The 25,000-nt window shown below is 47.1% G+C and overlaps 1 protein-coding gene across 3 annotated transcripts in view; it reads right to left on the bottom strand.

Annotated features, from left to right (window-relative positions):
* Nucleotides 1-25,000, bottom strand: part of TSNARE1 (t-SNARE domain containing 1) — a 302,535-nt gene that overhangs the window by 80,933 nt on the left and 196,602 nt on the right. Inside the window, exons 9-10 of one of the 3 annotated variants that reach the window (XM_075316116.1) lie at nucleotides 23,469-23,916; nucleotides 21,639-23,163 (exon numbers count right to left, since the gene is read on the bottom strand). The exons of 1 other annotated variant lie outside the window; for it this stretch is intronic. In XM_075316116.1, the coding sequence (XP_075172231.1) occupies nucleotides 22,607-23,163; nucleotides 23,469-23,916 (1,005 nt within the window). In that variant the 3' untranslated portion in view covers nucleotides 21,639-22,606. Of the gene's footprint in view, nucleotides 1-21,638; nucleotides 23,164-23,468; nucleotides 23,917-25,000 lie in introns of those variants that run through there. One more of the 3 variants, XM_075316115.1, reaches the window with a different exon arrangement.

Here is a 25,000-nt window from a genome sequence, read left to right as displayed (position 1 = left end):
TTTTAAATAATTTTACTAGTTCTTTAGGGAACTTTTATGGCTGCACTGCCTGATCGTTTCTCCTGATCAGAGCGATCTTTCAGCTCTGCCGGCATTCATAGAAAACACATCATGGCTGCAATAGGTGTCATCATCTGACCCGATGCTGCCATGTTGACCCATTGGCGCCCCATGATCACATCACGGGACCCGCGATGGCTGGTGGGGAACAGCACAATCCCCGCCGGAGTGCATTAGAATACACTGTAACAGTTTGACACTGTGATCTAAGGGGCTAACAGGCGTGGGTGGATCTCCGATGCACCCGCGCCTGTTAGCTGCACGTCCGCTGATTAATGCAGGCTTGCGTGGCCAAAGGGACAGATATGTCCTTCGTTTTAAAGGGGATAAAAAGTGTAAAAATAAATAAGCATTTTTATTTATTTTGCACATAGTTCATAACATCTCGTATGCCAGTTTAGAAAAATTTGTAAAAAAAACAAACAAAAAACCCCAAAAAAGTGACAAAAAATGCTCATGATGAATCGGATCTCTATTTCTTTCTAAGAGGATTTCTGCCATTAAATGTGTATTATGGGAAATGTTCTTATTTTTTCCTCCATGAATATAATTATATTTTTCTATATGAAACTTCAATTAACATCATGGACTTGTCTCCTCTCCGGATATAAAAAGCCAAAGTTCAAGTCTGCCACTATCAGAGACATCATGAAATTCATGTAAATGCAATTATCATTCCAAGACACCGATCAATGGAAAACAAATTTTATCCATTATCTCAGTAAAATATATCAGCCTACATAAATCATAAGAATAAAAAAGCAATAAATAGGTCAAATATTCTGGTATAAATGCAGATTTACAGCGACTTAGTGATGCTGCTGTGATCACATGACTGGTACAAATGCAGGTAACTCCTACACATTGCCTGACTTAAAGCCGATGCTGCTGTGATCACAAGACCAGTATAAATGCAGGTAACACCTACACATTGCCTGACTAGTACTGATGCTGCTGTGATCACAAGACCGGTATAAATGCAGGTAACTCCTATGCATTGCCTGACTTACTGCTGATGCTGCTGTGATCACAAGACCGGTATAAATGCAGGTAACACCTACACAGTGCCTGACTAGTGCTGATGCTGCTGTGATCACAAGACAGGTATAAATGCAGGTAACTCCTATGCATTGGCTGACTTAGTGCTGATGCTGCTGTGATCACAAGACCGGTATAAATGCAGGTAACTCCTACACAGTGCCTGACTAGTGCTGATGCTGCTGTGATCACAAGACCGGTATAAATGCAGGTAACTCCTATGCATTGCCTGACTAGTGCTGATGCTGCTGTGATCACAAGACAGGTATAAATGCAGGCGACTCTTACACATTGCCTGACTAGTGCTGATGCTGCTGTGATCACAAGACAGGTATAAATGCAGGCGACTCTTACACATTGCCTGACTTTGTGCTGATGCTGCTGTGATCACAAGACCAGTATAAATGCAGGTAACACCTACACATTGCCTGACTAGTACTGATGCTGCTGTGATCACAAGACCGGTATAAATGCAGGTAACTCCTATGCATTGCCTGACTTACTGCTGATGCTGCTGTAATCACAAGACCTGTATAAATGTAGGTAACACCTACACATTGCCTGACTAGTGCTGATGCTGCTGTGATCACATGACTGGCATAAATGCAGGTAACACCTACACATTGCCTGACTTAGTATTGATGCTGCTGTAATCACAAGACAGGTATAAATGCAGGTAACTCCTACACATTGCCTGACTAGTGCTGATGCTGCTGTGATCACAAGACCAGTATACATGCAGGTAACTCCTACACATTGCCTGACTTAAGGCTACTTTACACGCTGCAATATCGGTCCCGATATCGCTAGCGTGGGTACTCGCCCCCATCTGTTGTGCGACACGGGCAAATCGCTGCCCGTGCCGCACAACATCGCGCAGACCCGTCACACATACTTACCTGCCCGGCGACATCGCTGTGACCGGTGAACCGCCTCCTTTCTAAGACGTCACTGAGCGGCCGCCCAATAGCAGCGGAGGGGCGGAGATGAGTGGCCGGAACATCCCGCCCACCTCCTTCCTTCCTCATAGCGGCCGGGAGGCAGGTAAGGAGAGCTTCCTTGTTCCTGCGGTGTCACACGGAGCGATGTGTGCTGCCACAGGAGCGACGAACTACATCGTTACTGCTGCAGTAACGATAATCGAGAATGAACCCCCATGTCACCGATGAACGATTTTGCATGTTTTTGCAACGATGCAAAATCGCTCATCGGTGTCACACGCAGCAACATCGCTAATGCGGCCGGATGTGCGTCACAAATTCCGTGACCCCAACGACTCCGCATTAGCGATGTCGCAGCGTGTAACGCCCCCTTTAGTGCTGATGCTGCTGTGATCACAAGACCAGTATACATGCAGGTAACTCCTACACATTGCCTGACTTAGTGCTGATGCTGCTGTGATCACAAGACCGGTATAAATGCAGGTGACTCCTACACATTGCCTGACTTAGTGCTGTTGCTGCTGTGATCACAAGACCGGTATGAATGCAGGTGACTCCTACACATTGCCTGACTTAGTGCTGATGCTGCTGTGATCACAAGACCGGTATGAATGCAGGTGACTACTACACATTGCCTGACTTAGTGCTGATGCTGCTGTGATCACAAGACCGGTATGAATGCAGGTGACTACTACACATTGCCTGACTTAGTGCTGATGCTGCTGTGATCATAAGACCGGTATAAATGCAGGTGACTCCTACACATTGCCTTACTTAGTGCTGATGCTGCTGTGATCACAAGACCGGTATGAATGCAGGTGACTCCTACACATTGCCTGACTTAGTACTGATGCTGCTGTGATCACAAGACCGGTATGAATGCAGGTAACTACTACACATTGCCTGACTTAGTGCTGATGCTGCTGTGATCACAAGACCGGTATGAATGCAGGTAACTACTACACATTGCCTGACTTAGTGCTGATGCTGCTGTGATCACCAGACCGGTATGAATGCAGGTGACTAGTACACATTGCCTGACTTAGTGCTGATGCTGCTGTGATCACAAGACCGGTATGAATGCAGGTGACTACTACACATTGCCTGACTTAGTGCTGATGCTGCTGTGATCACAAGACCGGTATGAATGCAGGTGACTACTACACATTGCCTGACTTAGTGCTGATGCTGCTGTGATCACAAGACCGGTATGAATGCAGGTGACTCCTACACATTGCCTGACTTAGTGCTGATGCTGCTGTGATCACAAGACCGGTATGAATGCAGGTAACTACTACACATTGCCTGACTTAGTGCTGATGCTGCTGTGATCACAAGACCGGTATGAATGCAGGTAACTACTACACATTGCCTGACTTAGTGCTGATGCTGCTGTGATCACAAGACCGGTATGAATGCAGGTGACTACTACACATTGCCTGACTTAGTGCTGATGCTGCTGTGATCACAAGACCGGTATGAATGCAGGTGACTACTACACATTGCCTGACTTAGTGCTGATGCTGCTGTGATCACAAGACCGGTATGAATGCAGGTGACTACTACACATTGCCTGACTTAGTGCTGATGCTGCTGTGATCATAAGACCGGTATGAATGCAGGTGACTCCTACACATTGCCTGACTTTGTGCTGATGCTGCTGTGATCACAAGACCGGTATGAATGCAGGTGACTACTACACATTGCCTGACTTAGTGCTGATGCTGCTGTGATCACAAGACCGGTATGAATGCAGGCGACTCCTACACATTAAAAAGAAGGAGCCAGCACGATTTCTATAGTGTATTTGTTGATAAAATAGAGATTTTTGGCAAAACATTGCAATATTTTGAGCCACCCCGCCAACGTCATGGCAAATCCCATGGGTCAGAGGTACGGGAATGAAAAGCACCAGGTAAGTGCTGCCTCAAGCAGTGCTGATTTAGATGTGTGAGGCCATATGGCACCCCAAAGAAAATATAATATTTAGTGTAGGACTGCCCCATGGGATTTGCCGTGACGTTGGCGGGGTGGCTCAAAATATTGCAATGTTTTGCCAAAGATCTCTATTTTATCAACAAATACAGTTTAGAAATCGTGCTGGCTCCCTCTTCTTGATTTTTTTGGCAGGTGGTTAGCCTCCACCAGGCTGTGCACCCTATTTTGGTTGTTCTATCTGTAAACTGGTTGTGTTGTTATTATGAATGCACAAATTTTGTATCAATAAAATTACAGTTTGTTATTTGAACAAATCTTATTGGTTGATCCCTATATACAGCGACTCTTTTTTCTCCTTATACACAAGACAGGTATAAATGCAGGTAACTCCTACACAATGAATGACTTTGTGCTGATGCTGCTGTGATCACAAGACCGGTGGATTTCAAGTTTCTATTACTTACACACAACATAGCTAATTCCTGCCGTCTGCGCACTATTACATGTATAACGTATGTGTTGTGTGCTTTATAGATTGCTTGATTTATAATGAGTTTTAACTCCTCCAATAATTTCTTTTGCGCATGAGATAAGAGGCGCCAGCTGTGCAGTCAAACATGGCCGCTAGGTTATTGCAAGGGAAAGTCACCGACCAGTTTTACATCCTCCAAAAAACGAAAAGCCTCTAAAGTGAATTCTATCAGTAGTCGAAATAAACATCAGTGCATCATTCTCAAGAGGTTTCTCAAGAGGTTTTCTTGCCAGAAAATCGAAGGGCTGAAAGCAGAGACCACAAGCTGCATCACGCTCTCGCTTGTGCCTGATATCAGCACTATCTGCGTCCTCTGCGCCTTCTTCCAATCAGTGCGCGATTGTGACCGCAGATGCGATGACGTCACATCATCGTAGACCGCAGCAGAGCGCCGGGGAACAGGAGCAAAGTGAGGGTGTCTGAGGGCACTATGTGGGGGCTCACACTATGTACACAGAGGCTATGTGATGGGCTCACACTGTAGATATGGACTATATGGGGGGGGTCCATACTGGGGCTCAAACTATATGGGGCTATGTGGGAGAGCACAATATATATGTGAGGGCTCATGCTATATATAAGGGGGCTATGTGAAGGCTCAATGTATATATAGGGAATATGTGAGGTGTTATACTGTATATAAAGAGCTCATACTCTAAAGGACTGTTTTTTTATGTTTGTATATAGGGAGATTATGTGGGGTCTCATACTTTATATACGGGGCTATGTGTGGGCTCATACTGTATATAGGAGGCTATGTGGGGCTCATACTGTATATAGGAGGCTATGTGGGAGCTCATACTGTATATAGGAGACTAAGTAAGGGCTCATACTGTATATAGGGGGCTATGTGGGAGCTCATACTGTATATAGGAGGCTATGTGGGGCTCATACTGTATATAGGAGGCTATGTGGGGGCTCATACTGTATATAGGGGGCTATGTGGGAGCTCATACTGTATATAGGAGGCTATGTGGGGCTCATACTGTATATAGGAGGCTATGTGGGACCTCATACTGTATATAGGAGACTAAGTAAGGGCTCATACTGTATATAGGGGCTATGTGAGAGCTCATACTGTATATAGGGTGCTATGTGGGGGCTCATGGTATATAAGGGCTATGTGGGGGCTCATACTGTATATAGGATGCTATGTGGGCGCTCATACTGTATATTGGAGGCTATGTGGGTGCTCATACTGTATATATGAGGCTATGTGGGCGCTCATACTGTATATAAGGGCTATGTGGGCACTCATACTGTATATTGGAGGCTATGTGGGCACTCATACTGTATATAGGAGGCTATGTGGGGGCTCATACTGTATATAGGATGCTATGTGGGCGCTCATACAGTATATTGGAGGCTATGTGGGTGCTCATACTGTATATATGAGGCTATGTGGGCGCTCATACTGTATATAAGGGCTATGTGGGCACTCATACTGTATATTGGAGGCTATGTGGGCACTCATACTGTATATAGGATGCTATGTGGGCTCTCATACTGTATATTGGAGGCTATGTGGGCACTCATACTGTAGATAGGAGGCTATGTGGGGCTCATACTGTATATAGGAGGCTATGTGGGGGCTCATACTGTATATTGGAGGCTATGTGGGCACTCATACTGTAGATAGGAGGCTATGTGGGGCTCATACTGTATATTGGAGGCTATGTGGGCACTCATACTGTAGATAGGAGGCTATGTGGGGCTCATACTGTATATAGGAGGCTATGTGGGGGCTCATACTGTATATTGGAGGCTATGTGGGCACTCATACTGTAGATAGGAGGCTATGTGGGGGCTCATACTGTATATTGGAGGCTATGTGGGCACTCATACTGTAGATAGGATGCTATGTGGGCACTCATACTGTAGATAGGATGCTATGTGGGGCTCATACTATATATAGGAGGCTGTGGGGGCTCATACTGTATATTGGAGGCTATGTGGGGGCTCATACTGTATATTGGAGGCTATGTGGGCGCTCATACTGTATATAGGAGGCTATGTGGGGCTCATACTGTATATTGGAGGCTATGTGGGGGCTCATACTGTATATAGGAGGCTATGTGGGGCTCATACTGTAAATAGGAGGCTATGTGGGGGCTCATACTGTATATAGGAGGCTATGTGGGGGCTCATACTGTATATAGGAGGCTATGTGGGGGCTCCTACTGTATATAGGAGGCTATGTGGGGCTCATACTGTATATAGGAGGCTATGTGGGGCTCATACTGTATATAGGAGGCTATGTGGGGGCTTATACTGTATATAGGAGGCTATGTGGGGGCTCATACTGTATATAGGAGGCTATGTGGGGCTCATACTGTATATAGGCGGCTATGTGGGGGCTCATACTGTATATGCGAGGCTATTTGGGGGCTCATACTGTATATGCGAGGCTATGTGGGGGCTCATACTGTATATAGGAGGCTATGTGGGGCTCATACTGTATATAGGAGGCTATGTGGGGGCTCATACTGTATATAGGAGGCTATGTGGGGGCTCATACTGTATATAGGAGTCTATGTGGGGGCTCATACTGTATATAGGAGGCTATGTGGGGCTCATACTGTATATAGGAGGCTATGTGGGGGCTCATACTGTATATAGAAGGCTTTGTGGGGGCTCATACTGTATATAGGAGGCTATGTGGGGGCTCATACTGTATATAGAAGGCTATGTGGGGGCTCATACTGTATATAGGAGGCTATGTGGGGCTCATACTGTATATAGGAGGCTATGTGGGGCTCATACTGTATATAGGAGGCTATGTGGGGCTCATACTGTATATAGGAGGCTATGTGGGGCTCATACTGTATATAGGAGGCTATGTGGGGCTCATACTGTATATAGGAGGCTATGTGAGGGCTCATACTGTATATAGGAGGCTATGTGAGGGCTCATACTGTATATAGGAGGCTATGTGGGGCTCATACTGTACAGTCATGGAGAAAAGTTTTGAGAATGACACCAAAATGCTATTTTCACATGATCTGTTCCCTCTGGTTTTTCATTGTGTTTGTCAGATGTTTACATCACATACAGAAATATAATTGCAATCATATTATGAGACCAGAAGGTTCTATTGACAGTTAGAATGAGTTAATGCAGCAAGTGAATATTTGCAGTGTTGACCCTTCTTCTTCAGGACCTCTGCAATTCTCCCTGGCATGCTCTCAATCATCTTCTGGAGCAAATCCTGACTGATCGCTGTCCATTCTTGCATAAGCAATGCTTGCATTTTGCCAGAATTTGTTGGTTTTTGTTTGTCCACCCGTCTCTTGATGATTGCCCACAAGCTCTCAATGGGATTAAGATCTGGGGAGTTTCCAGGCCATGGACCCAAAATCTCTATGTTTTGTTCCATGAGCCATTTAGTGATCACCTTTGCTTTATGGCAAGGTGCTCCATCATGCTGGAAAAGGCATTGTTGGGTGCCAAACTGCTCTTGGACGGTTGGGAGAAGTTGCTCTTGGAGGACATTCTGGTACCATTCTTTATTCATGGCTGTGTTTTTAGGCAAGACTGTGAGTGGTGCGATTCCCTTGGCTGAGAAGCAACCCCACACATGAATGGTTTCAGGATGCTTAACAGTTGGCATGAGACAAGACTGGTGCTAGCGCTCACCTCTTCTTCTCCTAATAAGCTGTTTCCAGATGTCCCAAACAATCGAAAAGGGGATTCATCTGAGAAAATGACTTTCCCCCAGTCCTCAGCAGTCACTCCCTGCACCTTCTGCAGAATATCAGTCGGTCCCTGATGTTTTTTCTGTAGAGAAATGGCTTCTTTGCTGCCCTCCTTGAAACCAGGCCTTGCTCAGTCTCCTCCGCACAGTGCGTGCAGAAGCCCTCACACCAGCCTGCTGCCATTGCTGCGCTAGCTCGCCACTGCTGCTAGTCCCATCCCGCAGCTGAAACAGTTTTAAGATACGGTCCTGGCGTTTGCTGGTCCTTCTTGGGCGCCCTGGAGCCTTTTTGGCAACAATGGAAGCTCTCTCCTTGAAGTTCTTGATGATGCGATAGATTGTTGACTGAGGTGCAATCTTTGTAGCTGCGATACTCTTCCCTGTTAGGCCATTTTTGTGCAGAGCAATGATGGCTGCACATGTTTCTTTAGAGATAACCATGGTTAACTGAAGAGAAACAATGATACCAAGCACCAGCCTTCTTTTAAAGTGTCCAGTGGTGTCATTCTTAATCATGACTGATTGATCGCCAGCCCTGTCCTCATCAACACCCACACCTGTGTTAATGAAACAATCACTAAAACAATGTTAGCTGCTCCTTTTAAGGCAGGAATGCAATGATGCTGAAATGTGTTTTGTGGGGGTTAAAGTTCATTTTCTTACCAATATTGACTTTGCAAGTAATTGCTGTTAAGCTGATCACTCTTTATGACATTCTGGAGTATATGCAAATTGCCATTAGAAAAACCTAAGCAGTAGACTTTGTAAAAATTAATATTTGTAGCATTCTCAAAACTTTTGGCCATGACTGTATATTGGAGGCTATATGAGGGCTCATACTGTATAGAGGAGGTGATGTGGGGCTCATACTGTATATAGGGGGCTATGTGGGAGCACATTCTGTATATACGGGGCTATGTGGGGCTCATACTGTACATAGGGGGCTATGTGGGTGCTCATACTGTATATTGGAGGCTATGTGGGCGTTCATACTGTATATGGTCTATGTGGGGGCTCATACTGTATATAGGAGGCTATGTGGGGGCTCATACTGTATATAGGAGGCTATGTGGGTGCTCATACTGTATATGGTCTATGTGGGGGCTCATACTGTATATAGGAGGCTATGTGGGGGCTCATACTGTATATAGGAGGCTATGTGGGTGCTCATACTGTATATGGTCTATGTGGGGGCTCATACTGTATATAGGAGGCTATGTGGGTGCTCATACTGTATATGGTCTATGTGGGGGCTCATACTGTATATAGGAGGCTATGTGGGGGCTTATACTGTATATTGGGGGCTCATGTTGTATATAGTGAAGCTGCTGTGTGGACTCATGCTGAATATAGGAAGATATCAGCATATTTAATTCTGCTCGATATTAAGTGAAACAATATAAAATTAGAATGTTAATATTAATATTGAGCAGAATTACTTTCAGGCTATTGGTTCGGCCTCCGCACCAGTCATGGGCTCTCATACGGCTTCTTGGGAACATTCATTGCCCCCCCCACCCCCCCGGCCCTAAACATGCTGCGAGGTTCCGTGAACATTCAGACATTGACTGATAATCACGTTTCCTCCAAACGCTGGCAGCTTCTTTTCCCTGGAGAAAGCTCATTTACATACTTTTATTTTCCGTACATTGAGCAATCCGCAAGTCGCGAGAGAAGAGGTGGGTGACAAGTGGAGAAAGAAGGAGACAATGTAAGATCCAAACCACAGCATAGCTGTATAAAAAGCATCTCACCCAGCCCTGCCCTGATATACACTGCGCACGCCAACATCCAGCAGTGATCAGTATTTGGAATTTCAATCTATTTGTATCTCTGTATACAGGGAGCTCGCCCTAGTGGAGGCTGCAGACAGGATCTTATGTATCTCTGTATACAGGGAGCTCCTCCTAGTGGTGACTGCAGACAGGACCTTATCATGTATCTCTGTATACAGGGAGCTCCCCCTAGTGGTGGCTGCAGACAGGACCTTATCATGTATCTCTGTATACAGGGAGCTCCCCCTAGTGGTGGCTGCAGACAGGGTCTTATCATGTATCTCTGTATACAGGGAGCTCCTCCTAGTGGTGACTGCAGACAGGACCTTATCATGTATCTCTGTATACAGGGAGCTCCCCCTAGTGGTGGCTGCAGACAGGACCTTATCATGTATCTCTGTATACAGGGAGCTCCCCCTAGTGGTGGCTGCAGACAGAATCTTATCATGTATCTCTGTATACAGGGAGCTCCCCCTAGTGGTGACTGCAGACAGGATCTTATCATGTATCTCTGTATACAGGGAGCTCCCCCTAGTGGTGGCTGCAGACAGGACCTTATCATGTATCTCTGTATACAGGGAGCTCCCCCTAGTGGTGACTGCAGACAGGACCTTATCATGTATCTCTGTATACAGGGAGCTCCCCCTAGTGGTGGCTGCAGACAGGGTCTTATCATGTATCTCTGTATACAGGGAGCTCCCCCTAGTGGTGGCTGCAGACAGGATCTTATCATGTATCTCTGTATACAGGGAGCTCCCCCTAGTGGTGGCTGCAGACAGGACCTTATCATGTATCTCTGTATACAGGGAGCTCCCCCTAGTGGAGGCTGCAGAAAGAATCTTATCATGTATCTCTGTATACAGGGAGCTCCCCCTAGTGGTGGCTGCAGACAGGACCTTATCATATATCTCTGTATACAGGGAGCTCCCCCTAGTGGTGGCTGCAGACAGGATCTTATCATGTATCTCTGTATACAGGGAGCTCCCCCTAGTGGTGGCTGCACACAGGACCTTATCATGTATCTCTGTATACAGGGAGCTCCCCCTAGTGGTGACTGCAGACAGGATCTTATCATGTATCTCTGTATACAGGGAGCTCCCCCTAGTGGAGGCTGCAGAAAGAATCTTATCATGTATCTCTGTATACAGGGAGCTCGCCCTAGTGGTGACTGCAGACAGGATCTTATCATGTATCTCTGTATACAGGGAGCTCCCCCTAGGGGTGACTGCAGACAGAATCTTATCATGTATCTCTGTATACAGGGAGCTCCCCCTAGTGGAGGCTGCAGAAAGAATCTTATCATGTATCTCTGTATACAGGGAGCTCGCCCTAGTGGTGACTGCAGACAGGATCTTATCATGTATCTCTGTATACAGTGAGCTCCCCCTAGTGGTGGCTGCAGACAGGATCTTATGTATCTCTGTATACAGGGAGCTCCCCCTAGTGGTGGCTGCAGACAGGATCTTATTATGTATCTCTGTATACAGGGAGCTCCCCCTAGTGGTGGCTGCAGACAGGATCTTATCATGTATCTCTGTATATAGGGAGCTCCCCCTAGTGGTGACTGCAGACAGAATCTTATCATGTATCTCTGTATACAGGGAGCTCCCCCTAGTGGTGGCTGCAGACAGGATCTTATTATGTATCTCTGTATACAGGGAGCTCCCCCTAGTGGTGACTGCAGACAGGATCTTATCATGTATCTCTGTATACAGGGAACTCCCCCTAGTGGTGGCTGCAAACAGGATCTTATCATGTATCTCTGTATACAGGGAGCTCCCCCTAGTGGTGACTGCAGACAGGATCTTATCATGTATCTCTGTATACAGGGAGCTCCCCCTAGTGGTGACTGCAGACAGGATCTTATCATGTATCTCTGTATACAGGGAGCTCCCCCTAGTGGTGACTGCAGACAGAATCTTATCCTGTATCTCTGTATACAGGGAGCTCCCCCTAGTGGAGGCTGCAGACAGGATCTTATCATGTATCTCTGTATACAGGGAGCTCCCCCCTAGTGGTGACTTTACCTTCTGTTGCCATATGGATCTTCAGACAAAGGTTACACACACGGTATAGAAGGCCAGGTAGATTTTAAATGGTTTATTAATATAATGCCACCTGTCTCATCTATACAGTGAAACGGCTACATACTTACATAGTGGATTACGGTACAACGTTAGTATAGTGACTCCTCTGTACATCCGGGGAGACAGGGCAATGCCGAAACTACAGAAGAGTCATCTCCCATGCTACTAGATATGTAAAGCCCCCATAAAACCGGTATAGAGAAAGACAGCGGGGACCGGGCCGATCTCACAGCTCCTCATGCAGTATATTATTAAACTCGCAGTTAGGAAATGTTAAAGGGATTGTTCACTACTGGAACAAGCCTTCTCATTTTTATTGTGTGGACCCCTAAAAAAAACATAAAAAAAAAAAATATTATATATATATATATATTAAATATATATATTTTAAATATATATATATATATATATACATATATTTATATATATATATATATATATATTTATATATATATATATATATATATATATATATATATATATAATATATTTTTAATTATATTCGGCCCAAAAGACTGCTTTATTCTTACTTTTTGGGGTCCAGACAATGCAAACGAGAAGGGATTGTCCTAATAGTGGACGACCCTTCCTATAAAACAATAAAAGTAACATAAAAGTCATAAAGCACCAGGAAGCGACACTGCAGGATCCAGCAAGCCGTACAATGCACTTTATTTTAATTACAAAAAAAAATTGTAAAAACATAACTTTCAATTCATCAATTTCTAAAAAAAACAAAAATATAAAAATATCACCCTCTCAATAATGCAAGACCTCCAAAAGTATAGTAATCATTAACAAAACCAAAAGAAAAATAGTGCATTATGGGAGAGAATAACGTGGATGTCATCAGGTTAAATACTAGAGGAAAAATAAAAAAAAAAAAAAGACAAAAGAAATAAAGTACAAATAAAAAAAAAAAAAAAAAAAGATAAAAAAAAAATAAAAGTCACTTATATACAGGAGCATAAAGGATATGATGGAGCCGGGGAGGTCACAACCGCATTCATGTGTCAACTGAAACGGGTAGAAGAGGCAGGCTTTCCATATATTGGCTGGTAGATGCCAAAATGTACAATTATGGTCAATACTAGTGATGAGTGAGCACTACAATACTCGAGTGCGTGGTATGAGTGAGCACTACAATACTCGAGTGCGTGGTATGAGTGAGCACTACAATACTCGAGTGCTTGGTATGAGTGAGCACTACCATGCTCGGGTGCTCAGTACTTTTAAGTAGTGCTGAACGGGCACTACCATGCTCAGTACTTGTTAATAGTTGGATGCTTGGATGGGAGGGACTCGTGTAGCGAGTATAATGGAAGTCATTGGGGGAACTCGCACATTTTTCTGGAAGAGTTCCTCATTGACTTCCATTATACTCGGGTGCTCTAGTCACTCCCGCCCGAGTATCCAACTCCTCGTTACGAGTACCCAGTACCCGTGCATGGTAGTGCTCGCTCATACCCAGTACCCGTGCATGGCAGTGCTCGCTCATACCCAGTACCCGTGCATGGCAGTGCTCGCTCATACCCAGTACCCGTGCATGGCAGTGCTCGCTCATACCCAGTACCAGTGCATGGCAGTGCTCGCTCATACCCAGTACTAGTGTATGGCAGTGCTCGCTCATACCCAGTACCCGTGCATGGCAGTGCTCGCTCATACCCAGTACCAGTGCATGGCAGTGCTCGCTCATACCCAGTACCAGTGCATGGCAGTGCTCGCTCATACCCAGTACCAGTGCATGGCAGTGCTCGCTCATACCCAGTACTAGTGTATGGCAGTGCTCGCTCATAGCCAGTACCAGTGCATGGCAGTGCTCGCTCATACCCAGTACCAGAGCATGGCAGTGCTCGCTCATACCCAGTACTAGTGCATGGCAGTGCTCCCTCATACCCAGTACTAGTGTATGGCAGTGCTCACTCATACCCAGTACTAGTGTATGGCAGTGCTCGTTCATAGCCAGTACCAGTGCATGGCAGTGCTCGCTCATAGCCAGTACCAGTGCATGGCAGTGCTCGCTCATAGCCAGTACCAGTGCATGGCAGTGCTCGTTCATAGCCAGTACCAGTGCATGGCAGTGCTCGCTCATAGCCAGTACCAGTGCATGGCAGTGCTCGCTCATAGCCAGTACCAGTGCATGGCAGTGCTCGCTCATAGCCAGTACCAGTGCATGGCAGTGCTTGCTCATAGCCAGTACCAGTGCATGGCAGTGCTCGCTCATACCCAGTACCAGTGCATGGCAGTGCTCGCTCATACCCAGTACCAGTGCATGGAAGTGCTCGCTCATACCCAGTACCAGTCCTTGGCAGTGCTCGCTCATACCCAGTACCAGTGCATGGCAGTGCTCGCTCATACCCAGTACCAGTCCTTGGCAGTGCTCGCTCATAGCCAGTACCAGTGCATGGCAGTGCTCGCTCATAAGCAGTGCATGGCAGTGCTCGCTCATACCCAGTACCAGTGCATGGCAGTGCTCGCTCATACCCAGTACCAGTGCATGGCAGTGCTTGCACATACCCAGTACCAGTGCATGGCAGTGCTCGCTCATACCCAGTACCAGTGCATGGCAGTGCTCGCACATACACCAGTACCAGTGCATGGCAGTGCTCGCTCATACCCAGTACCAGTGCATGGTAGTGCTCGCTCATACCCAGTACTAGTGTATGGCAGTGCTCACTCATACGCCATACCAGTGCATGGCAGTGCTCGCTCATAGCCAGTACCAGTGCATGGCAGTGTTCGTTCACAGCCAGTACCAGTGCATGGCAGTGCTCGCTCATAGCCAGTACCAGTGCATGGCAGTGCTCGCTCATAGCCAGTACCAGTGCATGGCAGTGCTCGCTCATAACCAGTACCAGTGCATGGCAGTGCTCGCTCATAGCCAGTACCAGTGCATGGCAGTGCTCGCTCATACCCAGTACCAGTGCATGGCAGTGCTCGCTCATACCCAGTACCAGTCCTTGGCAGTGCTCGCTCATACCCAGTGCATGCTCATACCCAGTACCAGTGCATGGCAGTGCTCGCTCATACCCAGTACCAGTGCATGGCAGTGCTCGCTCACACCCAGTACCAGTGCATGGCAGTGCTCGCTCATACCCAGTACCAGTGCATGGTAGTGCTCGCTCATACCCAGTACCAGTGCATGGTAGTGCTCGCTCATACCCAGTACCAGTGCATGGCAGTGCTCGCTCATATCCAGTACTAGTGCATGGCAGTGCGCGCATATCAAGCACCAGTGCATGGCAGTGCGCTCATATCAAGCACCAGTGCATGGCAGTGCTCGCTCATATCCAGTACTAGTGCATGGCAGTGCGCGCATATCAAGCACCAGTGCATGGCAGTGCGCTCATATCAAGCACCAGTGCATGGCAGTGCTCGCTCACACCCAGTACCAGTGCATGGTAGTGCTCGCTCATACCCAGTACCAGTGCATGGTAGTGCTCGCTCATACCCAGTACCAGTGCATGGCAGTGCTCACTCATATCAAGCACCAGTGCATGGCAGTGCGCTCATATCAAGCACCAGTGCATGGCAGTGCGCTCATATCAAGCACCAGTGCATGGCAGTGCGCTCATATCAAGCACCAGTGCATGGCAGTGCTCGCTCATATCCAGTACTAGTGCATGGCAGTGCTCGCTCATACCCAGTACCAGTGCATGGCAGTGCTCACTCATACCCAGTACCAGTGCATGGCAGTGCTCGCTCATATCCAGTACTAGTGCATGGCAGTGCTCGCTCATACCCAGTACCAGTGCATGGCAGTGCTCGCTCATACCCAGTACCAGTGCATGGCAGTGCTCGCTCATACCCAGTACCAGTGCATGGCAGTGCTCGCTCATACCCAGTACCAGTGCATGGCAGTGCTCGCTCATATCCAGTACCAGTGCATGGCAGTGCTCGCTCATACCCAGTACAAGTGCATGGCAGTGCTCGCTCATATCCAGTACTAGTGCATGGCAGTGCTCGCTCATCTGTAGCCTATACTTAATGTACAGTCACTGTGGGAGAGGGGTGGAGAGGTGTTGATGCATTGCTATACCTCAAACTTACGCCCCCCCCTACATCATCAATAAACCTCTTCTGTCAGAATGGGACATTATTACTCTGAGCTTTTTGTTTCGTTTGGTTTCCATCACACCAGTCCAGAATGTGGTTTGCAGCGTAATATAGAGATATTCAAAGAAAATAAAAAAACAAGCGGGTATAAAGGGGGGACATTTTTTCCTGCATGAATAAGAATTATTGGGGTAAACAGAATGTATGTTCCCTCTCATTATCCTAATCTAGTAAGGAAAGTAGTGTATATTTAAATATGGAAAAAATAAATAAATATTAATTTGCTCTTAATATTGTGAAGCCCAATGACTATTGCTGCATATAGAAAAAGAAAGGTTCAAAGGGGAAATCCGGCTCCACGGGCGTCCATAGTGGGAAGTAAGCGGGGCCGATGCCGTCACGTTTATAGGTGTCTGTGCGCACTTTTAGCTGAGCGGCAGGAGTAGTGCGCCTGTGTTATCCACTCTCCAGCCCACAGATCCCTGCGGACGTAGCCCCATGGACCATGCCCAACCCCCGATACAAAAGTGAGTGGAAATGGATTTCCCCTCTAAGGCTTCATTAAGACAGGCACACAGCAATCATGTTTAAAGGGACAGTAAACAATTATTGATTGACATCAATAGAAGATAGTGATGAGCGGGCACTACCATGCTCGGGTGCTCAGTACTCGTAACTAGTGATGGCGGGCACTACCATGCTTGGGTGCTCAGTACTCGTAACTAGTGATGAGCGGGCACTACCATGCTCGGGTGCTCAGTACTCATAACTAGTGATGAGCGGGCACTACCATGCTCGGGTGCTCAGTACTCGTAACTAGTGATGAGCGGGCACTACCATGCTCGGGTGCTCAGTACTCGTAACTAGTGATGAGCGGGCACTACCATGCTCGGGTGCTCAGTACTCGTAACTAGTGATGAGCGGGCACTACCATGCTTGGGTGCTCAGTACTCGTAACTAGTGATGAGCGGGCACTACCATGCTCAGGTGCTCAGTACTCGTAACTAGTGATGAGAGGGCACTACCATGCTCGGGTGCTCAGTACTGGTAACTAGTGATGAGCGGGCACTACCATGCTCAGGTGCTCAGTACTCGTAACTAGGGATGAGCGGGCACTACCATGCTCAGGTGCTCAGTACTGGTAACTAGTGATGAGCGGGCACTACCATGCTCGGGTGCTCAGTACTGGTAACTAGTGATGAGCGGGCACTACCATGCTCGGGTGCGCAGTACTGGTAACTAGTGATGAGCGAGCACTACCATGCTCGGGTGCTCAGCACTGGTAACTAGTGATGAGCGGGCACTACCATGCTCGGGTGCTCAGTACTGGTAACTAGTGATGAGCGAGCACTACCATGCTCGAGTGCTCAGTACTCGTAACTAGTGATGAGCGGGCACTACCATGCTCGGGTGCTCAGTACTCGTAACTAGTGATGAGCGGGCACTACCATGCTCGGGTGCTCAGTACTCGTAACTAGTGATGAGCGGGCACTACCATGCTCGGGTGCTCAGTACTGGTAACTAGTGATGAGCGAGCACTACCATGCTCGGGTGCTCAGTACTGGTAACTAGTGATGAGCGGGCACTACCATGCTCGAGTGCTCAGTACTCGTAACTAGTGATGAGCGGGCACTACCATGCTCGGGTGCTCAGTACTCGTAACTAGTGATGAGCGGGCACTACCATGCTCGGGTGCTCGGTACTCGTAACTAGTGATGAGCAGACACTACCATGCTCAGGTGCTCAGTACTCGTAACTAGTGATGAGCGGGCACTACCATGCTCAGGTGCTCAGTACTGGTAACTAGTGATGAGTGGGCACTACCATGCTCAGGTGCTCAGTACTCGTAACTAGTGATGAGCGGGCACTACCATGCTCAGGTGCTCAGTACTCGTAACTAGTGATGAGCGGGCACTACCATGCTCGGGTGCTCAGTACTCGTATCTAGTGATGAGCGGGCACTACCATGCTCGGGTGCTCGGTACTCGTAACTAGTGATGAGCGGACACTACCATGCTCGGGTGCTCAGTACTCGTAACTAGTGATGAGCGGACACTACCATGCTCGGGTGCTCAGTACTCGTAACTAGTGATGAGCGGGCACTACCATGCTCAGGTGCTCAGTACTCGTAACTAGTGATGAGCGGGCACTACCATGCTCAGGTGCTCAGTACTGGTAACTAGTGATGAGCGGGCACTACCATGCTCAGGTGCTCAGTACTCGTAACTAGTGATGAGCGGGCACTACCATGCTCAGGTGCTCAGTACTCGTAACTAGTGATGAGCGGACACTACCATGCTCGGGTGCTCAGTACTCGTAACTAGTGATGAGCGGGCACTACCATGCTCGGGTGCTCAGTACTGGTAACTAGTGATGAGCGGGCACTACCATGCTCGGGTGCTCAGTACTGGTAACTAGTGATGAGCGGGCACTACCATGCTCGGGTGCTCAGTACTCGTATCTAGTGATGAGCGGACACTACCATGCTCGGGTGCTCAGTACTCGTAACTAGTGATGAGCGGGCACTACCATGCTCAGGTGCTCAGTACTGGTAACTAGTGATGAGCGGGCACTACCATGCTCAGGTGCTCAGTACTCGTATCTAGTGATGAGCGGACACTACCATGCTCGGGTGCTCAGTACTCGTAACTAGTGATGAGCGGGCACTACCATGCTCAGGTGCTCAGTACTGGTAACTAGTGATGAGCGGGCACTACCATGCTCGGGTGCTCAGTACTGGTAACTAGTGATGAGCGGGCACTACCATGCTCGGGTGCTCGGTACTCGTAACTAGTGATGAGAGGGCACTACCATGCTCAGGTGCTCAGTACTGGTAACTAGTGATGAGCGGGCACTACCATGCTCGGGTGCTCAGTACTGGTAACTAGTGATGAGCGGGCACTACCATGCTCGGGTGCTCGGTACTCGTAACTAGTGATGAGAGGGCACTACCATGCTCAGGTGCTCAGTACTGGTAACTAGTGATGAGCGGGCACTACCATGCTCGGGTGCTCAGTACTGGTAACTAGTGATGAGCGGGCACTACCATGCTCGGGTGCTCAGTACTGGTAACTAGTGATGAGCGGGCACTACCATGCTCGGGTGCTCAGTACTGGTAACTAGTGATGAGCGGGCACTACCATGCTCGGGTGCTCAGTACTCGTATCTAGTGATGAGCGGGCACTACCATGCTCGGGTGCTCGGTACTCGTAACTAGTGATGAGCGGACACTACCATGCTCGGGTGCTCAGTACTCGTAACTAGTGATGAGCGGACACTACCATGCTCGGGTGCTCAGTACTGGTAACTAGTGATGAGCGGGCACCACCATGCTCGGGTGCTCGGTACTCGTAACTAGTGATGAGAGAGCACTACCATGCTCAGGTGCTCAGTACTGGTAACTAGTGATGAGCGGGCACTACCATGCTCAGGTGCTCAGTACTGGTAACTAGTGATGAGCGGGCACTACCATGCTCGGGTGCTCAGTACTGGTAACTAGTGATGAGCGGGCATTACCATGCTCGGGTGCTCAGTACTCGTAACTAGTGATGAGAGGGCACTACCATGCTCGGGTGCTCAGTACTGGTAACTAGTGATGAGCGGGCACTACCATGCTCGGGTGCTCAGTACTGGTAACTAGTGATGAGCGGGCACTACCATGCTCGGGTGCTCAGTACTGGTAACTAGTGATGAGCGGGCACTACCATGCTCGGGTGCTCAGTACTGGTAACTAGTGATGAGCGGGCACTACCATGCTCGGGTGCTCAGTACTCGTATCTAGTGATGAGCGGGCACTACCATGCTCGGGTGCTCGGTACTCGTAACTAGTGATGAGCGGACACTACCATGCTCGGGTGCTCAGTACTCGTAACTAGTGATGAGCGGACACTACCATGCTCGGGTGCTCAGTACTGGTAACTAGTGATGAGCGGGCACCACCATGCTCGGGTGCTCGGTACTCGTAACTAGTGATGAGAGAGCACTACCATGCTCAGGTGCTCAGTACTGGTAACTAGTGATGAGCGGGCACTACCATGCTCAGGTGCTCAGTACTGGTAACTAGTGATGAGCGGGCACTACCATGCTCGGGTGCTCAGTACTGGTAACTAGTGATGAGCGGGCACTACCATGCTCGGGTGCTCAGTACTCGTAACTAGTGATGAGAGGGCACTACCATGCTCGGGTGCTCAGTACTGGTAACTAGTGATGAGCGGGCACTACCATGCTCGGGTGCTCAGTACTGGTAACTAGTGATGAGCGGGCACTACCATGCTCGGGTGCTCGGTACTCGTAACTAGTGATGAGCGGGCACTACCATGCTCGGGTGCTCGGTACTGGTAACTAGTGATGAGAGGGCACTACCATGCTCAGGTGCTCAGTACTGGTAACTAGTGATGAGCGGGCACTACCATGCTCAGGTGCTCAGTACTGGTAACTAGTGATGAGCGGGCACTACCATGCTCGGGTGCTCAGTACTGGTAACTGGTGATGAGCGGGCACTACCATGCTCGGGTGCTCAGTACTCGTAACTAGTGATGAGAGGGCACTACCATGCTCGGGTGCTCAGTACTGGTAACTAGTGATGAGCGGGCACTACCATGCTCGGGTGCTCAGTACTGGTAACTAGTGATGAGCGGGCACTACCATGCTCGGGTGCTCGGTACTTGTAACTAGTGATGAGAGGGCACTACCATGGCTCAGGTGCTCAGTACTGGTAACTAGTGATGAGCGGGCACTACCATGCTCGGGTGCTCAGTACTGGTAACTAGTGATGAGCGGGCACTACCATGCTCGGGTGCTCAGTACTGGTAACTAGTGATGAGCGGGCACTACCATGCTCTGAAAGAGCAGTTGGATGCTCCTCTACCGTGTATAAAGGAAGTCAATAGGGAACTGGAGCAAGATCTTCCCAAAAAATGTGTGCGTTCCCCATTGACTTCCATTATATCTGGGTACTAGTCACGAGCACCTGAGCATTGTAGTGCCCGCTCATCACTAGAGATAAACCATCTACGCTTGTTTCCAGTTTGCGGATGTATCTGAAACAATCCAATGGGGTTCTTTTTTTCCCCAATCACCTCCATTTTTTACTGAATGAGTAGGACTTAGCCAAGCGGGTGGGACTTTTAACAGTCTTTGTTGCCTATTGCAGAAGGTGTAATGGGTGGAGGGGCTATTGTTGCAACCAATAGACTTGCACTTAGGATTTGGGTAAGGCCGCTTTCACATTGTATCCTGACCTACGATCAGTGGTCCCCGTCGGAGCTTCCGTCCGAACTCCCCTCAAAACGGGTTCTGGACACATGCGCTGGCGGGGCCATGGACTATAATGGTGCAGATGCAGTGATCGTGTGCTGGGTCATGCACCATTTTCGGGCGTATATGCTTTCTGCAGGCGGACACCCAGACATAGTAGACTGCATCTGGGTGTCCACCTCCAGAAATCATATACGCCCGAAAATGGTGCAAGATAGAGCACAATGTGACTCTGTCTACACCATTATAGTCAATGGCCCCGTCAGCGCATGCGTTAGAGACCTGTTTTGTGGAGAGTTCGGCTGGACCAAAGAACATAGGTCAGAGGACAATGTGAAAGCGGCTTAAAAAGTAGAGGCAAAATGATGCCCTTTTTTATGTCTTCATTTTCTGCTAAAAAAGGGTGTTCCCAACTTAGCAAATTATCACCTAACTGATCCAGGACCCCCAACAATGGCTCCGGAGCTGCTTATTTTACCAGAGCAATGATGCTTCAAGCCCACCCATTGTCTACGGCACCGGCGGACACCATACTGAACTTGCCAAGTTGGGATGACCCCTTTTATTAATTATTCCTTAGGGGGTCTCTAGCGTATAAATGTCGTAGCGTAAATAGGGCGGTGCATAAAAAAACATGAGGGCAAGGTGAAAATTAATGGTGACCTGGACTAAAAAAAAAAAAAAAAAAAAAAGTGAAAATATTTGGCCAAAAATAGTTTTTCATTTAATATTTAATGGGAAAAACTGAGTCTCTGCATATATATATAAAGCCTGTAGGAGAGGGGTCATATTGCTAGAATATGGCGTCCGTTCCGTAATGCCGCCTTGTAGTGAGATTCCGACACGATCCTCCTTACTATCGCTCCGCTCGGTTTGGACTACTTAATTCAGCAGGATAAATACATTTGGGTAATTATTATTATTTTTTTTTTTTTAACTTTTTCTTTTTTTTTTTCTTAAACTTTTTTTGTTTTAAATTTTATGTAAGAAAAATATTATCTGAGAATAAAAAGAACAAAAATACAAAATATCTTCTCACAAACCGATAAATCCTGATAGAAAATATGCACAAGGTATCTCACCAGCTACAAAAATGTCTCTTTATATGCGATGATAGCAGGAAAGTATCTACCCAAAAAACGTTTTTCAATAATTCATGAATACAAAAAAAATTGTTCTAAAAGTCTTTAAAGTTTTTTGTTTTTTTTGTCCATAGATATAAAACGATTCTACAATTCTTCTTCGACTTTCAAGATCATACCAGAGTAGACGTCCACTCCCGATGGGCCTGACTCGCCGCCGGCTCCTCGGGGGTTGGGTCGAGCCGGAGGACCTTGCTTACGTTCCTGCACAAAATGAACAGTCTCTCTGTGTAAATGGTTACCGTCCACCATTTTTTCCAAGGTCCGGTTTAAGATCTCCACGTTGTCGGCCAAGCGTCGGCTTTGCTCCACCAGGTTCTCCAGTATGAGGTTTTGCTGGACCATGAGGGACGTCTGTTGCTGATACCAGGACGATAAGAGCGTGTTCTGTTGTATCTGACTTTCCATCAACTGTTTTTCGAAGTCGGAGATTTCGTGATTCCTCCGCGGGTGCGGGGGTTCTGCGGAAAGTCTCCTGACGTAGGCCGATTTCATCTGGATCTGAGGCGAGGACGGAGGAGACGGAGAAGAGGCGGAGGTCTGAATGATCACCGGATGATCAGACATATCGGCGTCGTTTGAAACGGCCATTTCTATTGTTTTTAGAGGTACCCATGTACAACCAGGGCCATTTTCCTCTTCATCTGTGGGAATTAAAAATATAAATAAAATTACTAACTGTAAAAAAAAAATAAACACAAAAAGAATCAAAACCTGTCTCCAAAAATATGACCAAAGCAAAATCACTTTCCGAAAGTAATTTACCAATTATGAAATGCTTTATGGAGCCCAACTATTCCGCCCGTTGACCCCAACTAACGTTTTACATTAAAATAAGCTAAACCCAGGCCAAACAACAACTGCACCAATGTAAGAAACCAAGAAGATCAAAAACCACTCAAAAGGTCTAACATTTTGCTGGAGCTTTAATGGCTCCAGACGATTTTACCTGACTGGAGCTCCAGAGCTATATGTTGGGCGTCAACTTCCACGTCAAGATCGTCATGATCGTCATCATCGTCGTCCAGTCCGTATCCGGGATAAATGTCGCTATTTGTATCGTTATGGAGAAGGGAAGGGCTACAGTTCCTGGGCATACCACCTGTAGTTACGACCGACCGTTTGATGATGGCCAGTTTCTCCTTAGTCCGTCTTTTCATGTCGTCCCACCGCCTTCTCAAGTCTCTGGTGGTTCTTGGAGATCGGGCAACCGCGTTGATTTTCTTGGCGATTTCTAACCAGATCCTTTCTCGGGCTGGTTGGCTCAGGTTTACCCTTTCGCTTCCGTAGAGTTTCGAGTGATTTTTGGTTACTTCGGCTACCAAGATTTCAAGTTCCAGTGGAGAAAATTTCTCCTTCCTCTTCCGGGGAGCACAGGCCATTCTAAAGTTCCGCCTCTTGTAAAAAAATGAAAAAATAAGGGCCGTTTGTAAACTTCATTCCAAAAAAAAAACCTATCATCATTCTTCTAAAAAGCTCATCACTTGCGGTAGAGGCAAAACTTTTTGAGAGCCAATGTTTATTACGAATGTACAAACTAAGAATCAGAGCAAAAATTCCTTTAGTCTGGCATCCACGGTAAAAACTGATGATGGACAGATCGTTCCAAGAACATGGAAGGATCAAATCTAGGAAAAAGATAGATCAAGTCCATCACCCAACGGATCCAATTCTTACTAGTCGTGAAGAACCATATCTAAGAAAAGGATCGACCATGTCTATCACCCAACGGATCCAATTCTTACTAGTCGTGAAGGACCAATCTAGGAAAAAAATCAAGTCCATCACCCAACGGATCCAATTCTTTCTAGTCGTGAAGGACCAATCTAGGAAAAAAAATCAAGTCCATCACCCAACGGATCCAATTCTTTCTAGTCTGAAAGGACCAATCTAGGAAAAAAATCAAGTCCATCACCCAACGGATCCAATTCTTACTAGTCGTGAAGGACCAATCTAGGAAAAAAATCAAGTCCATCACCCAACGGATCCAATTCTTTCTAGTCTGTTGCCTTCAATTCCACTCCAATGTCCATGGAAGCGCCAGAATTTTCGATGCCAGACTAATAGAATTTTACAGCTGACTTGATCGCCATATTTTAAGCATAGCCCTCAAAAACATCTGCCCCCTTTATTACATCATAAAGATAAAGTATAAAATACCCCTCAAAAAATATAAATCCATTCTTGTCCCAACTATAACCCACTTGTCTTAAGAGTTTCCTTAGTTTATGGAGTAACCCGTAAAAAAAATAAAAAAAGACACGAAATACTCACCATCCTAAGGGCGGAGATATTGTTCTACTCTATTTTACGGGCGGCTAATAACCGTTTACGGTGTCTTTTTATTGGGCCGACTTTATGGGTTATATAAACATATTTAACCACAAAAATGATGAAGGAAGGCTGCACTGCGGCACTAAAATCCATCTTGGCCGGAGCAATTAAAATGCATTAAGGAGGCTGTTAATTTCTATGAATATC

The sequence above is a fragment of the Anomaloglossus baeobatrachus genome, chromosome 6 (genome assembly GCF_048569485.1).
Source record: "Anomaloglossus baeobatrachus isolate aAnoBae1 chromosome 6, aAnoBae1.hap1, whole genome shotgun sequence".
In the NCBI taxonomy this organism is placed as follows: Eukaryota; Metazoa; Chordata; class Amphibia; order Anura; family Aromobatidae; genus Anomaloglossus; species Anomaloglossus baeobatrachus.
Note: the sequence above shows the minus strand (reverse complement) of the source record. Positions and strands in the feature narration are given on the sequence as shown.